The sequence below is a fragment of the Brachyhypopomus gauderio genome, chromosome 13 (assembly GCF_052324685.1).
Source record: "Brachyhypopomus gauderio isolate BG-103 chromosome 13, BGAUD_0.2, whole genome shotgun sequence".
Taxonomy (NCBI): Eukaryota; Metazoa; Chordata; class Actinopteri; order Gymnotiformes; family Hypopomidae; genus Brachyhypopomus; species Brachyhypopomus gauderio.
Window position 1 is genome coordinate 3,482,332 of NC_135223.1, and position 17,340 is coordinate 3,499,671.

Consider the following 17,340-nt stretch of genomic DNA (forward strand, 5'->3'; position numbering starts at 1 on the left):
GGCGCGAGGCGCAGCAGCGTAAATTGGATTTTGCTTTTGAGGAGTATACTGCTCCCGTTGTTTCCAGAGCATTCATTTCACCAATAACGGTGTTTCCCAGAAGCTTGACTGTGGTGTCCTGTACTTAATAACCTCCGTCTTAATAGCACCCATTCATAGGTTACATGTCCATTTCCTGATAATAATCGGATATACTGGACTGTACCCTCTCTCCTCTTGAGCATAATGGTTTATGGGTCACTTCTGAACCAACAATTTTGTCCTTCGAAAACCAAAGAAATCAAGATGTCAGGCTAAACCTCTATAAAACTCTATATACTATTAACACAAAGCTACAAACTTTTCAGTTTATCTTTTCGTATTTTTTGTCATTTCCTGTTAAAGAGTAACGTTTAAGGTGAGCTGGAAGCCTGAGGTATATGGATTTATTTGGGTGCCTTCATTCTTCTGCCTTTTGTATATCGTGGGAATTTTGAGAGATTTTAACCACAACAAAACATCTAAAAGACTTCCACAGTTAAATTATGTACAGCAGACTGATTGAGGGTTAATTACATGTGTTCTTGCTTAGGTGTGCGTAGTTTGAGGGTTAATTACATGTGTTCTTGCTTTGGTGTGCGTAGTTTGAGGGTTAATTACATGTGTTCTTGCTTTGGTGTGTGTAGTTTGAGGGTTAATTACATGTGTTCTTGCTTAGGTGTGCATAGTTTAAGGGTTAATTACATGTGTTCTTGCTTTGGTGTGTGTAGTTTAAGGGTTAATTACATGTGTTCTTGCATGTGTTTGGTGTGCGTAGTTTGGTGTAACAGCAAACCCCTTCGGCCCAGAGCAGTACACCATGATTGGTCCTGATCGCTTATATCCTGTTAACAATGTCGGTGTGTGTGTTTAAGAAGAGATGTTAAAGTACTCCCAATGGGAAAAAAAGGTCAACACCACCCCCACTCCTTCTCTCTCTCTCTCTCTCTCTCTCTCTCTCTCTCTCTCTCTCTCTCTCTCTCTCTCTCTCTCTCTCTCTCTCCCTCTCCCTCTCTTTTCCTTTGGTCGGAGTGCTGTCTCCCAGTTGTCTGCTGAATAGATCCGGGGCAGCAGCTGAGTGCTTTTGACTTGATGGAAGATTATTGATGCTGATATGCTCCTCTCACACTCCAGTCGGCAGGGCTTGCTAGAGGCCCAGGGATGGAAGGTTCTTCACTGTCATGAGACTCTAACGGCTCAGGGCATCCCGCCACACACACACACACACACACACACACACACACACACACACACACACACACACACACACACACACACACACACGCTCCTTTGCCTGCCTGAATTTCTCCCTGCATCAGGAATGAAAATCTCATTAACGTCATAACTGATTTTCCTTACATAAAGTGGCGTTGGTGCGTGGTGTGAAGGAATGTTCCCCCTGCACTCTTGTTAAGAGTGACGTGAGAGTGAGGGAGTGCGTAGACTACGTGCAGCAGGTGCTTTCCTTTCAAAAGCGTTTAACAATGAGGTTTACGCAAACCGCGTTCTCACGTGGCTTCTTCATCAGTTGCTTCTCCACGAGGAAGATGTGAGAAGCGGTAACCAGCGGTAACCAGCATGACTCGGTAACCCGGCAACTGTACCATGTGGAAGAGCTCCCTCGTCGCGGTTGGTCCATGGTCCCTCTTTTGCATTCTGGACGTGTTGCGGGTAAATGCGCCCCATTCATCAGCTCGCCCGTGAGATGGTGTCGACGCCGCTCCGAAGGCTGTCTTCGCCTAGCGCTTGTCGCGCGATCCGTCAGCGGGACGCCGACGGCTTGATTTAGCTCTCGTCGCCGCGAAGGTGTGTGCGAACGTGGGGACCGCGGGAGCGCTTTGTGTCCGAGAGGATCCCCCAGCGTACTGACCCCAGCACACAGCTCCACAGCCCTCTGCCGTAAGAGCGTTGAACAACCCGGCTCGCCTGTAATTCTAGTATGATGCTAAATGTCAGCTACATATTAAACACGTATTTTCATAATTACTTTTTTCTTTAAAACGATACATTTCCCAGATAATTCACGTGACCACACACCCGTTTCTCCTTCCCCGCGTCCAGGTTACAATCTGGAGTTCCTTTACACCAGTGGTGGGCCTCCACTGTTACAAATGTAATTGTAGATTAAATTGGAAATTAATTTAAATTCATTAAATTGGTGTAATCCTGGGTTTAAATCCCTGTACGATGTGCATAGTACAACTGTGCAATACGTACAATCACTGCAAAAATATTAGGTTGAATTGTATATACATACAGTAGTTTTATGTATTTTTCGGTACACACGAATGAGGTATAACTGGTTTCAACATTTTGTTGTAGCACTGAATAGGACAACAGTCTGACAGATTACTTTACAACAGCAGTGAATTATTGGCCATATAATTATGTGATATTTATTGACATGAATACCAATTAATTAGCTTCTTGTTGTACCTGTTCCTTTTCCTTCAGAGATGAAAAGTCACAGATGAATTCAGCTCAGCTGCTGTGGTGTCAGGGTTTAATATAATTCATTATAATTATTATTGTGATGAATAGAGCCAATCGATCAAGAAGCTCTTTGGGTAATCCTTTAACCAGATTGATAGGTTTATGATAGATTTACTCAGTGAGTGTCATAAATTAGTCTGCAGTCATAAATCATATGTGGCCAAAGATAGAGAGAGAGAGAGAGAGAGAGAGAGAGAGAGAGAGAGAGAGAGAGAGAGGGACAGGGAGATAGAGAGAGAGAGAGGAACAGGAAGAGAGAGAGAGAGAGTGTGCTGAAGATGGTGCGTTACAAGGGTCTTAAATGAGCGGTTGGCAGATGTGTGTTTGTGTGGCAGGGTCTAATTGCCTGGCACCTGTGTGTGGAAGTGCTGAGAGGGGCTGAGGGGCTCTGAATCTCTCTGTCTCTCTCCCTCTCTGTCTCTCTCTGTCTCTCTCTCTCCCTGTCTGTTTCTCTCTCCTTCTCTCTCTCTCTCTCTCTCTCTCTCTCTCCCTCTCCTGTATTCTCTACTCCATTTCTTCTTTCATTGCGCGTTATGTGACCATTAAAGACACATAAGCACACATTCCACTTAAGGAGCCTCCTTGTCTATTTTCAACCTCCATCACTCCATTTCTCTCTCTCTCTGTCTCTCTCTCTCTCTCTCTCTCTCTCACACACACACACACACACACACACACACACACACACACACACACACTCTTTTGAGTGTGTCCGGGAGGTTCAAGCAGCCATGGATAGCTATCGCTCATCAGTGTCGTCCTGCCTGACACACACACACACACACACACACACACACACATAACACACAGACTGATGCCCTTTGGCCAGTACAGGTAATAGGTCCGACGAGGACCGCGATCCTCCACTTTGTTTCAGAAATAATTTGCCGGGGTGTCAGTGCCTCGGGGATGACGGCGGTTATAAAAATGAATCACACCACTAACCTCCCCCCGCCACTGTGGCACACCCCCCCCCCCCCTCGCCACCGTAACCCTTTCCCGCCTGTCGCCTCACTCCACACCGCCTGTACGCCCACGTTCCCTTTTATCTCACTACTTAGAGTTCCTCCAGAGTGCACAAAGAACTGGTGCTGGCCTCACTAATAACAAGTCCCTCCCTAATCTCCCTAGTCTAATAACAAAATACACAAAGTGTAATATACTACAGTGAGTGTGACAATAAAAAACACTGAGTCTAACACACAATGTGGAATGAAGTTCACCTCCGTCTTGCGTGTTAGGGGCAGGAGACCTGTCTTATTCCTCTGGACTGTTCCCAAGAGCTTTTAGTCCAAAGTGCCAGGCCTGTTCTAGTCTTAAGGCCAGACAATGAGGGGCTCTCTCCCAGGCTTTAGAGTGTAGGCATCCTGTCACACTGAGGCTAATGAATGAGATTAAAAGCTGATTAATGAACACATGGAGGCCTGGCACAATAGATACATCATCACTGCAGAAACCACACCGTGCCACTGGTAAACGTGCAGCAAGGGTATATGCTGTAATGGCTACTGGTGAACAGAGATCACTGATCTTTGGAGTTTGGATTAAAATCACTGATTGTTGGGGTTTTGGATTCAAATCATGGGTCACTGGGGTTTGATTAGAATGACCGCTGGGGTAGGATTAGAATGACTGATCGCTGGGGTAGAATTACAATGATTGATCAAAGGGGTAGGATTAGAATGACTGATCACAGGGGTAGGATTAGAATGACAAATTACTGGGGTTGGATTAGAATGACTGATCACGGGGTTTGAATTAGAATGACTGATCACGGGGGTTGGATTAGGATTACTGGTCACGGGGTTGGATTAGGATTACTGATCACGAGGGTTGGATTAGGATGACTGATCACAAGGGTTGAATTAGGATGACTGACCATGGGGGTTGGATTAGAATGACTGATCACGGGGGTTGGATTAGAATGACTGATCACGGGGGTTGAATTAGGATGACTGATCACGGGGGTTGAATTAGAATGACTGATCACGGGGGTTGGATTAGGATGACTGATCACGGGGGTTGGATTAGGATGACTGATCACGAGGGTTGGATTAGGATTACTGATCACGGGGGGTTGGATTAGGATTACTGATCACGAGGGTTGGAATAGGATTACTGGTCACAGGGGTTGGAGTAAGATTACTGATCACGGGGTTTGGATTAGGATGACTGATCACGGGGGGTTGGATTAGGATGACTCATCACGGGGGGGTTGGATTAGGATTACTGATCACGGGGTTTGGATTAGGATTACTGATCACGGGGTTTGGATTAGGATGACTGATCACGGGGGGTTGGATTAGGATGACTGATCACGGGGGGTTGGATTAGGATGACTGATCACGGGGGGTTGGATTAGGATGACTGATCACAAGGGTTGAATTAGAATGACTGATCACGGGGGTTGGATTAGGATGACTGATCACGGGGTTTGGATTAGGATGACTGATCACAGGGGTAGGATTAGAATGACTGATCACGGGGGTTGAATTAGAATGACTGATCACGGGGGTTGGATTAGGATTACTGGTCACGGGGTTGGATTAGGATTACTGATCACGAGGGTTGGATTAGGATGACTGATCACAAGGGTTGAATTAGGATGACTGATCACGGGGGTTGGATTAGAATGACTGATCACGGGGGTTGGATTAGAATGACTGATCACGGGGGTTAGATTAGGATGACTGATCACGAGGGTTGGATTAGGAGTACTGATCACGTGGGGTTGGATTAGGATTACTGATCACGAGGGTTGGATTAGGATTACTGGTCACAGGGTTTGGAGTAAGATTACTGATCACGGGGTTTGGATTAGGATGACTTATCACGAGGGTTGGATTAGGATGACTGATCACGGGGGGTTGGATTAGGATGACTGATCACGGGGGGTTGGATTAGGATTACTGATCACGGTGTTTGGATTAGTATGACTGATCACGGGGGGTTGGATTAGGATGACTCATCACGGGGGGTTGGATTAGGATGACTGATCACGGGGGGTTGGATTAGGATGACTGATCACGGGGGTTTGGATTAGGATGACTGATCACGGGGTTTGGATTAGGATTACTGATCACGGGGGGTTGGATTAGGATTACTGATCACGGGGGGTTGGATTAGGATTACTGATCACGGGGTTTGGATTAGGATGACTGATCACGGGGGTTTGGATTAGGATTACTGATCACGGGGGGTTGGATTAGGATTACTGATCACGGGGGGTTGGATTAGGATTACTGATCACGGGGTTTGGATTAGGATGACTGATCACGGGGGGTTGGATTAGGATGACTGATCACAAGGGTTGAATTAGGATGACTGATCACGGGGGTTGGATTAGGATGACTGATCACGGGGTTTGTATTAGGATGACTGATCACGGGGGGTTGGATTAGGATGACTGATCACGGGGGGTTGGATTAGGATGACTGATCACTGGGGGTTGGATTAGGATGACTGATCACTGGGGGTTGGATTAGGATTACTGATCACGGGGGGTTGGATTAGGGTGACTGATCACGGGGGGTTGGATTAGGGTGACTGATCACGGGGGTTGGATTAGGATGACTGATCACGGGGGGTTGGATTAGGATGACTGATCACGGGGGTTGGATTAGGATGACTGATCACGGGGGGTTGACTTTATCTCCTCATGCCCAGTCCATTCTGCACCCTCACGAATATCTCCAGAATACTCTAGAGCCGTTTGTACTTCCCCGCCATCATGGACTGTGTCACATTGCTATTGAGTCTCTTCACATGTGGCTACCAATATGTGTGTACCAATATGTCCAATAAGTTACCAAGTGTTCATCTCTAGTGTCTGTACTGTACATTTATATATGAAACATTAGCTGACATTGTTAACATAAAAGTTCAACTTTTAAAGTTTGGCTCGTGCATATTGGTGTGCAGTCCAGAGTGTGATGGAGTTCAAACTTTCACACATATCGGGCATATGAATATGCACCAGGGCTCATAACTACTATGCCATAACTGATTCTGTGAAAATGTGAGCACATAATGATTATAATCAAATCAGCAGTTAATAAGCCCTCTGTCTTGCTCTCTCTCACTCTTTCTCTCTCTTTCCCTCCCTCTTTCTCTCTCTCTCACTCACTCTCTCCGCCCCCCCCCTCTCTCTCCCTTTCTTTCTCTCTCTCTCTCTCTCTCATTCAAAAGCCCTCTCCCTCTTAGGAGAATTTGTGGATTCTTTATTGAATATTTCCTCTGTGATTGGAGCTCTGTGTGTGTGTATGTGTGTGTGTGTGTGTGTGTGTGTGTGTGTGTGTGTGTGTGTGTGTGTGTGTGTGTGTGTGTCTGTGTCTGTGTGTCTGTGTGTCTAAAATCACTTGACATGGCAGACAAGCATTCGCTGACCCCCGCACCCCTGGGTGCTCTTACCCCTGGGTGCTCTTACCCCTGGGTGCTCTTACCCCTGGGTCCTCTTACCCCTGGGTCCTCTGCAGCTCTATCAGCTGTTTGGCTCCTGGTGGTCTGCTGGGCCTCTGCCCCCGCCCCCCGCCCTCCCAACAGACGAGTCCCCTGAGCGATGGTTTCACGGGGAGGGCGCCTGTCATAAGGACTGCGGGGGGGTGTTTTTTGTTTGTGTGGGACTGAGTAATTACCCCCTGTTTGTCCTGCTGTATTAGGGGCCTCTCATGTGTTGCTCACTCTGGGCAGGGCCGGTCAAATCCCTCCGCCAAGCCCCCTTCAGGAGGCCCCGCCCACTCAGGAACTCCACCAGGTCCTCCACCCGCGTCTCCCTGTCGGGTTATGGATCTCCTTCACATTTTGTTCTTCTTTTCTTTCTTTCTCTCCCTTTTCTCTGCCTGAGACTCTTTGTGTCAAATAGTTTTTGTGGAGTAGGTCTACAAGGCAGCTCTCCTACAGTGTGGGGCACATGGGGGTTTTCAAATATTTGCCTTTATTAAAGGTTTTAATTGGACTTGCCTTGACTGTTGTTTCTTTGTCTGGGACACTATCGGCTTACGTGAACCGATTTAGCTCGTGTTCACTGAAATCTGAATGTGATACATTAAATGTGATGAATAAGTTTTCCCTTGGAGACAGTTGACTTCCCCTTCTCACACTACAGTTTCCCTCTGTCCCCTAAGCAACCCCGGGATCCAGAGCAAGCACGCGTGTGTGTGTGTGTGTGTGTGTGTGTGTGTGTGTGTGTCAGTCCAGGGGGGGGTAGCCATGGGCCTGATTTCCTGAATGTAAACCTCCTCCCCCCTCGTGGAGAGTGTCCTCTCTGTCTCATCACTCTTTCTTTTTCTACCCTTCTCTCTTTCTCTCTGTCCACCCCCTCCCTCACTCGCTCCTTCTCCCTTTTGACATGCTAAAGCTGCTCATTTTATTTTCCTTCCTCCTGCCGAGGGGAAGCGCCCTTTTCAAGGCTTCTCGGTTTTCTCCCACAGCCCTCGGTGCGGTGTGTCCTGTTTGCTTTCGGGGCTCCGTTTCAAACAGAAGACAAGAGAAGTGGTGGTGGGGGGGGGTGGGGGGGGGCGGAGCTACTGCCGGCCCCTTCCTCTTCTTTTAAGTGGTGCCGGCCCGAGCGCCTTTAGGAGCAGGCTCCGCCCCCCTGGGCCTGCTGCCCCGTCTCCAAACACAGGAGGTACGGGAAGCCACGGCCTCCTGAGTGTGGGGGGTGTTATTGGGGCGGGGGGGGGGGGGATACTGGGCTAGGTGGAAGGGTTTATTATGGATGCTCAGATCTTAGCAGACTGCACGGACGTTGAGGGTTTGTGGCTGGCGACTCCGGGCTTTCTTGGCGAAGGGTGTTCCGCTCTGCCGCGCCTGTGTGAACTCCTTCATCTCCGTCCCAAACACACAGTCAAAAACGTCCAGGGCCTCTCTTACCCCCGCCCAGAAGCCCGGGCATTCTGTGCCTCTCCCCCCTCCCTCTCTCTCTCTCTCTCTCTCTCTCTCCTCTCTCTCTCTCTCTCTCTCTCTTTTACAGTCAGCCTCTCTCTTTCTCTCTCTCTCTCTGTGCTGCCGTATGCTTTTACTGAGAGGGTGAAGGAAAGACAACAATGAGCTGGGTCTCTCTCAACACCTCCTCAAAAGAAAAACAAGCTTTGAAAGACTGACTGCCATGGGGAGGGGGGGGGGGGGGGTGTTACAGCGCACACACACACACACAGCATTGAAGAGCAATTCACTGCAGCCAGAGTCTATTCAGTTGCTTTGTATCTTGTTCTCAGTAAAGAGCGGTGAGGGATTTGAAGAGAGGAGCAGTTAAAGTTGTGCCTGGCTTAATTAGCTCACCCTACTTGTTACCCCACTGACTTCCCCACACTGGCACAAAGGGCTCGGGGACAGGAAACTGCTTTGTGGGACCACGACAACAACAACAAAAATGTTTGCATACTCAAATCTCTCTTTTTTTTTTTTTTCCCCGACGTGCTGTTAGGACTCTTTGGTATTTAAATGCGTCTTTGTTGAAGCGGACGTGATTAGAGCGGACGTGGGACATTGCGGGGACCCGTGAAACCTGCAGGTCGTCCCACGGTGTTGTTACAACGGAGGGGAAACAAGAGGACTGGACCGGTGCCGTGGAAACGTGGCCAGGTGTCTGTCCGCTCACCGGGCCTGTCCGCTCGCGAGGAGACGCAGGGACGCGCTGCACAGGCTGCTGATCCCGTCTCCACCGCACTGGCCAGAGACCAGAGGCTCAGTGGTTTGATTTGATAGTGTCTTCTTGCCTAAGTACATCATCAAATCCACAGTGAACCCCATCAGAGTTTCTCTCTCTCTCTCTCTTTCTCTCTCTCTCTCTCTCTCTCTCTCTCTGCCTCCCTCGCTCTCTCTCTCTCCCACTCTCCCTCTCTTTCTCCATGAATGTTTCTTTTTCCTATTTTCTTGTGCTGTCACTGATATGGTTGTTGCCTACAGTCCTGTCTTGCTTCTCCCCCCCCGCCCCCCCCCCCCCCCCCCCCCCCCGTAAGACTGTGGCAGTTGACATACTGGCCCATCCCTCATCAGGAAAAACACTTGCTGATTTGGAGTCTCCTGTTATTGTCCAGGAGATAATGAGGGGGCGTGGCCCCATTTAGACATCACCGCGCCACCAATCGTGGCCGCCGTAATTAACATTAGCGCGATACAGAACGTTCCCATTTGCCTCAGAAGGAGGTCACACTGTAGGCTCCAACACCTAATTAGTTCAAGAATTAGCAAGTGTCAAAGAAACGGCTACTTCACTCGGTAGGACGAAAGTCTGGCGGAGGGCCCACGCCGACGTGGCTAAGCGCCGTTATCGGCCTCGGCACGGAGGACGTGGGGGTTATCTGGCCGTCGGAGATTCGCTGCTCGGTCAGCGGGGCCGCGCTGGTTTATCGGCCCCCGTCCTGAATGTGGTTCCACTAAGGGCCGGGACCGCGAGCGGAGCCGCGTCCCGCGGGAACGGCCCTCTTCCCGGCCCAGTCGGCCTCCCGCCCTCTCCTCTCTGTCACTCACCCGGACGAGCCGAACAACGGCCCCTTTCTAGTCGCCTTATCGCCCGGCGCGCGGGGTCGGCGGGTCGCGCGCGCACTGAGCATGCTCGGAGCCGCCAGCTATCGATTTCGATAGCGCCGCGCTTTGCGAATGAGGGGTGCGGGGTTGGGAGTGGGCAGATGAAGAGGGAAAGATAGAGGGGTGAGACTCTGCTGTCGGTCTCCATCTCTCTCCCTCCCTCCATCCCTCTCTGTCCCTCTGGCTGGCTGCCGGGGCCCCCCGAGACGTGAAGGGCCAGGGTAGATTGGCCTGCTTTGCAGGGCTCGGCAGAGCCAGAGTGACAGCGGTGACAGCAACGATAAAAACATGGCCCCCTCCCCACCCACGTCTCCTGTATTGTCCATAGCAGACATGCTGTTCACAATGTGTAACCTTTCGATAGCCGACCAGACTTTAACCCTCCCACCGCTGAAGGCAGGAGCCGTGGAGACGTGTGTGTGTGTGTCTGTGTGTGTGTAGATACTGAGAGATAAAGATGAGTGGTCAGTTTGTTCAAATCAAATCGCCAGTCATCTTCCTGTCATCTCTGTGGGAATGAGAACTTCAGTGAGCCACTCACCATGAAAGCATCTGGTGATATTAGAGGTTACCGCCCTCACGCTGGGAGCTCTCAAAGGAAAGTAAGAAAATTTGCTTGCCTGTGAAATAAAACCCAACTTGTGAGAGTGAAGCGTGGCCACAGGCACGTTTAAAGAGCGCGGTAGAAGGGTGGAGCGCTGATAGAAGGGTGGAGCGTGGTAGAAGGGTGGAGCGCTGGTAGAAGGGTGGAGCGCTGGTAGAAGGGTGGAGCGAGGTAGAAGGGTGGAGCGTGGTAGAAGGGTGGAGCGCTGGTAGGAGGGTGGAGCGCTGATAGAAGGGTGGAGCGCTGATAGAAGGGTGGAGCGAGGTAGAAGGGTGGAGCGCTGATGGAAGGGTGGAGCGCTGATGAAAGGGTGGAGCGCTGATGAAAGGGTGGAGCGCTGATGAAAGGGTGGAGCGTGGTAGAAGGGTGGAGCGTGGTAGAAGGGTGGAGCGCTGATAGGAGGGTGGAGCGAGGTAGAAGGGTGGAGCGAGGTAGAAGGGTGGAGCGCTTATAGAAGGGTGGAGCGCTGGTAGAAGGGTGGAGCACTGATAGAAGGGTGGAGCGAGGTAGAAGGGTGGAGCGTGGTAGGAGGGTGGAGCGAGGTAGAAGGGTGGAGCGCTGATAGAAGGGTGGAGCGTGGTAGAAGGGTGGAGCGCTGGTAGGAGGGTGGAGCGCTGATAGAAGGGTGGAGCGCTGATAGAAGGGTGGAGCGCTGATAGAAGGGTGGAGCGCTGGTAGAAGGGTGGAGCACTGATAGAAGGGTGGAGCGCTGATAGAGGGTGGAGCGTGGTAGAAGGGTGGAGCGCTGGTAGGAGGGTGGAGCGCTGGTAGGAGGGTGGAGCGCTGATAGAAGGGTGGAGCGCTGGTAGAAGGGTGGAGCACTGATAGAAGGGTGGAGCGTGGTAGAAGGGTGGAGCGCTGATAGAGGGTGGAGCGTGGTAGAAGGGTGGAGCGCTGATAGGAGGGTGGAGCGCTGATAGGAGGGTGGAGCGCTGGTAGGAGGGTGGAGCGCTGATAGAAGGGTGGAGCGCTGGTAGGAGGGTGGAGCGCTGATAGAAGGGTGGAGTGTGGTAGAAGGGTGGAGTGCTGATAGAAGGGTGGAGCGAGGTAGGAGGGTGGAGTGCTGATATAAGGGTGGAGCGAGGTAGGAGGGTGGAGTGCTGGTAGGAGGGTGGAGCGCTGATAGAAGGGTGGAGCGCTGATAGAAGAGTGGAGCGAGGTAGGAGGGTGGAGCGCTGGTAGGAGGGTGGAGCGCTGGTAGGAGTGTGGAGCGCTGATAGAAGGGTGGAGCGCTGATAGAAGGGTGGAGCGCTGGTAGGAGGGTGGAGCGCTGATAGAAGGGTAGAGCGAGGTAGAAGGGTGGAGTGCTGATAGAAGGGTGGAGCGAGGTAGGAGGGTGGAGTGCTGGTAGGAGGGTGGAGCGCTGATAGAAGGGTGGAGCGCTGATAGAAGGGTGGAGCGCTGATAGAAGGGTGGAGCGCTGGTAGAAGGGTGGAGCGAGGTAGAAGGGTGGAGCGCTGATAGAAGGGTGGAGTGCTGGTAGGAGGGTGGAGCGAGGTAGAAGGGTGGAGCTGTGATAGGAGGGTGGAGCGTTGGTAGAAGGGTGGAGCGAGGTAGAAGGGTGGAGCGCTGATAGAAGGGTGGAGCGCTGATAGAAGGGTGGAGCGCTGGTAGGAGGGTGGAGCGCTGATAGAAGGGTGGAGCGCTGGTAGGAGGGTGGAGCGCTGATAGAAGGGTGGAGCGCTGGTAGGAGGGTGGAGCGCTGGTAGAAGGGTGGAGCGAGGTAGAAGGGTGGAGTGCTGGTCTAGTCCCACCAAGCTACAGAATGGAAATGGCTTGAAAAGGCCAATGTGAGATTTTGTGAGCAGCACAGAGGTGGAGACAGTAAGATGAAATAGGAAGATGCTGTGTTAATTCTACTGAAAGGTCTCTATACTGTAGCAAGGTCTCTGTCTTTAGTAGTTTATAAACAACACTGAGGACAAATTGATGGTTATTAGTAATGATAGTTGTGTTACAAAATATGTTTTGTTTACCATTACCTGAAGCTTGGGAATAATAATTAAGCTCTCTCCCTTTCTCCCCCCTCCCCCCAACAGGGAGGAGAAGGAGCGATGGATCCGGGCGAAGTACGATCAGAAGCTCTTCCTGGTGCCGCTGCCTGTGTCTGATGTACCGCTGGGCCAGCAGCTGCTGCGTGCGGTGGTGGAGGACGACCTGCGTCTGGTGGTGCTGCTCCTGGCTCACGGCACCAAGGACGAGGTGAACGAGACCTACGGAGACGGAGACGGACGCACCGCCCTGCACCTCTCCTGCGCCATGGCCAACGTGGTCATCACGCAGCTGCTCATCTGGGTAAGGGGCGCGGCCAGGCTCCTCGGGCTCGGGCCGAAGGGACCTGCGTGATTCAGAGGGGTAGCCATCGTGGTCCTCCTCTTCACCTCACCAACTCTAAGCATTCATAAAGACTCTTGGAGTTTAGCGGGTTTCAGACAGGCTACAGTATTAAAATCAGCTCAATCAATCTGAATCAATCAAGCCTGGAGTGAATCAGGTCTGAGCAGGATCAGGGCTTTCGGGGGCGGTGTGTTGTTGAGCGCCTTGTCGATCAACGACTGCTTGGTCTTTTCCATATTTGACCTTTGACGAGCGAGACCGCTGCAGGAAGTGTCTGAGGAGTCTGGGCCCTGGTGCCGCCTTGGCCAAACCTCCACTCTCCAGTTACAGCTACAGCTCGTTTTTCTCAACGAAAACTAAACCGACTTCTTCATTTCCGCATCTCCATTTTCAGTGTCACACAACTGAAGAGCAAATGGGGCACAAAAAGAAACCGAAAGACGGAAAGATATCTGTCAAAATCACGAGTCACCAAGACGTGCAGTTTTTTCCCCATTGCAAAATGTCATTACCTTCGCACAACTGTTGTCATCTGTCAGGTGTCCAGTATTGTAGGTCACAAAGACGTGATATCTTTGTAGATATCTGATGGACTGCCAGCAAAGGCCATAGAAGCTAACGCAAGCACACACAAACGGCATCCTTTAAAAAAAAAAAACCCAGTTTTAGCATTAAGGCCTGATGACTAAAGCAGCTTTAGTAGTAAGTACAGCATGTAACCTGATCCCAGATCAGAGTTGGAATATCTAGTATAGTACAGGTGCAAAGCATTTGTATCTTTCCCTTGTGTGGGAAGGCTTGTTGATGTTATCGGGTGTTAGCAGGTGCTGACCGCAGTCCTAGAATTACTTCTGTTTAGTTAACCCTTTCTGTTCCTTCTGTCTCATCTGTGCTCTCCGCAGTACGGCGTGGACGTGAAGAGTCGTGATGCCCGCGGTCAGACGCCCCTCTCCTACGCGCGACGGGCTGGCAGCCAGGAGTGCGTGGATATCCTCGTCCAGCACGGCTGCCCCTCTGACGCCGCCGGTCTGGCCACGCCCACCTCCACCCGTCACAACCCCAACGCCAACAACAACAACGGGCAAGGCGAGCTCAACCGGAGCGTCAGCATCATGTAGCGGCGACGTTACAACCCCCCCCGTACCCTGCACCGTACCCCGCACCGTACGGCTCCAGTGTCCTGCTGCTCCTGCGTGTCCCGCCGCCACACCGTCATCCTCGCAGTGAACTTCCACTACCCACCGTCCTCACTGTCCCGGGTTAATGTTGTAAGATGCCTTCCCTTCGGCGAAGACCGTGCTGCCCTGTTTATCTGACCAATGCTACTGTGTCGCGTCTGGGCCGTCTAGACGCGGACGTCTCCCCGTCACTCCTCGTTAGGACTAAAATCGTGGCCCATCAAACTCAGAGTAGGGGCAGCAAAGACTGAGCCTGTTCAGATTCCCTGTGTGTTGTGTGGTCTTCCACCAGAGTCCAATATAACATGGATCCACACACACACACTCACACACACAAACATATATATTCCTTTTTCCTTAGAGCTCATCACAAGAGTTCTGCAGTTTCTTCCTGAAACAATTCTGAAGAAAACCTTGTAAGCTGATTAGGGAAAACTGTCTGAGTTTTAGCGCACCGTTTTAGTAAGGGACACCTTGTCCAACGTGATTTTTATTTTTTTATTTTATTTTTTTGTCCTGTCGCACCTTCCGCTCATCTAAGAATTTTTACTGGTGTTCATCAAACTCAATGGCTCCCTAAGAATACCTCTTCAGTTGGACCAAAAAAAAATCTCCTGAAGGGCATGATTACCCTGAGAATAATGTGTCATTATCAGGCCTTTGTAAGATGGACTTCTAGAGGGAGTCTGAAGTGTTCTCATGGCTTGACACTGGGGTCTCGCTCCCTAAAAATTTGTGTCTAATATATATATATATATATATATATATATATATATATATATATATATATATATATATATATATATATATGGAAGGAGACATCAGTGACTGGCAGATAGCAGTGACCCCACACTAGGTAATATAACATTTGCTGTGAACTTGTGTGTATGGGTGTGTGTATGAGTGTTGGTGTGAGTGCCTGTTTACCTCCTCCATACTTGAGACTGACGAGGACATGACCGTTTTGTATTCTGTACTGATATAGACTAGGATTCTACAAATAGAAAATTCAGGACGGTACAGCGGATTATGTACAGATCTGTGTATATAGTAGCTAATCTTTCCCTTATCTTTCCCTGTGACGGCCTCATCTGCACCCATTTAGGTACTAAACTGTTGGCGAAAGAGAAGCTTGTCCAATGGTGTTGCCTCTGTATTGACCCTTAACTGAATATGAGGAGCGTTCAGAAATCCTGAGCTGTTTAAAGGAATAGTCGAACTGAAATGGCTAACCAGGTCGCTAACCTATGACTGTGCGCTCGCAACGGCGAGTTAGCATTAGCGCACCTGCACGATGCTAACTGACCCTCCTTTGGCTGCCGTTTGACATTAGCCATGTTAGTGTTTCATTTCTAAACTACTCCTTTTAATCGTTTCGAACAAAGCAACAGGATTATTTCTAACTAGTCACATATGCCGAACTGAGGGCCACTGTAGTAGCAAGGGAAAACTCCTTAGAGCCTGAAACACATAAAAACCTGTTGATTTTTCTCTTTATACCATATAATGCGTTTATGTTCCCAGAGTGTTTGGCACAGGTGGTAATCCAGACACAGTATGGAGCACGGACGTAATTTTGGGGGGGGACGGGGGGGGGGACATGTCCCCCCCACTTTTTCAAAAGCCGGCCTTGGTCCCCCCCAGTTTTTACGGTTAAAACCAAATATTTAAATAGCGACGAATCTATGTCCCCCCCTACTTTTGAAATCAAAATTACATCCATGGTATGGAGCATTTGATCAGCTGTACGAGGAAGTATAGTCTCTGTTCATACTGCCCATGTCTGACATGGCCTTGGTGGGATCATTGAAGTTATTTAAAATCATGCACACGGCCCAGAAGTGTCTCCCACCCCTCCGCATGGTTTGGTAGATACGCCTTTATTAAATAATGATACCATTATTTAACTGGATCACAGTTCAAATACTTTTACAAGTTGGTAGGAAGAAAAATGATAGTAATTCATTGCTCTGCTGTGAGCAATTACACAGCTTTAAGTTAATGGTTCATTTTAAATTTTAACATGTGCTTCATTACTAGGTCACTGATGCTTTATATTTTTCAACAAACAGAAGATTTGAAATGGTGGATTTTATTTCGGACTGAGTTACTATGACGTTGGAATATGTGGTTTCGTTTCCAAGACTGAATAACAGTGTTTTGCCCTGTTTAAATATAACAAGCTCATAGGTCAAACACTGAAGGTGTCAACATGCTGAATAAGTTATGCTTTCAGCTGATTGGCCGACGCTACTTTCAAATCGATCCTATCCTGGCTTATATTTCTACTGTCCATGATACTGGTTGGCTAAGCTCTCACCAGGCCAAGGTCACACCCCTAGCCCACCCCCTCCGCTTACCTCAGCTCACTCACAGATTCAGTTATGGGACACAGAGGGAGGTGAAGCTCGCTCACCCCCCCCCCCCCCCCCACCCCCACCATCAAAGCTCCGCCGTGTCTGGGCGGAGCAGGCAGTTCACCACTGGCATGGAGAGGGTCACGGTTCCTCGGCCCCCAGGGTTATCAGCTGACTGAAGTGCAGTCAGTACCTGTACTGTGCTCGGTTATAACCAGCCATATCCTCCTGGAGAAGACGTCCGGGCCCTTCTCAAAGCTTCTCTTTGTCTTCACATACTTTGCTTTGGTCTCAGTGTGTCCGCCATCACATTGTCAGACCGTCAAAGGTACTTTGTGTATAATGTTGTACATTTGACATATTTATAAAAGCCGGATGTAAATATTGTTTTTTTTGGTTGTTATTGTTGCTTTTTTGGAATTTTTGTCCGTTTTATTATTTTCTTTGAATTTCCTGTTGTTTTTACACTCTGCTCCGAACGTGATGAAGTGACTTCATGAGAGTTAGCTGTTGTGTGCTTGGATGCTTGGCTGCCTATTGACATAATAAACACTCCAATAAAATGATTTATACCATAGTATGCGCAAGTGTTGTTTTTACATTAATCAGTTTATTCACTATAGCAAAACAACGCCCTATGGTTAATCACAAAAAAAGGGGAAATTTGGTACATCTCCAACGCCTGCCTGTTTCTACTTATCCGTGTGCACGTTCTGTTTCTGTTCCCCATCCCTCTCTCCACTCGTCCCCCATGCTGTCTCCATCTCTCCCGCCGCATCCGTGTGGCGTTTTTCCGTATTCCTTCCCCGTGTCTTTCCTGTTGCAT

At 49.7% G+C, this 17,340-nt stretch overlaps 1 protein-coding gene across 1 annotated transcript in view; it reads left to right on the forward strand.

Annotated features, from left to right (window-relative positions):
- agap3 (ArfGAP with GTPase domain, ankyrin repeat and PH domain 3) overlaps nt 1-17,091 on the forward strand; it is a 118,008-nt gene extending 100,917 nt beyond the window's left edge. Inside the window, 2 exon segments of the mRNA XM_076970318.1 lie at nt 12,682-12,937; nt 13,882-17,091. Coding sequence (XP_076826433.1) covers nt 12,682-12,937; nt 13,882-14,097 — 472 coding nt within the window. The 3' untranslated portion in view covers nt 14,098-17,091.
- The last annotated feature ends 249 nt before the right edge of the window (nt 17,092-17,340 follow it).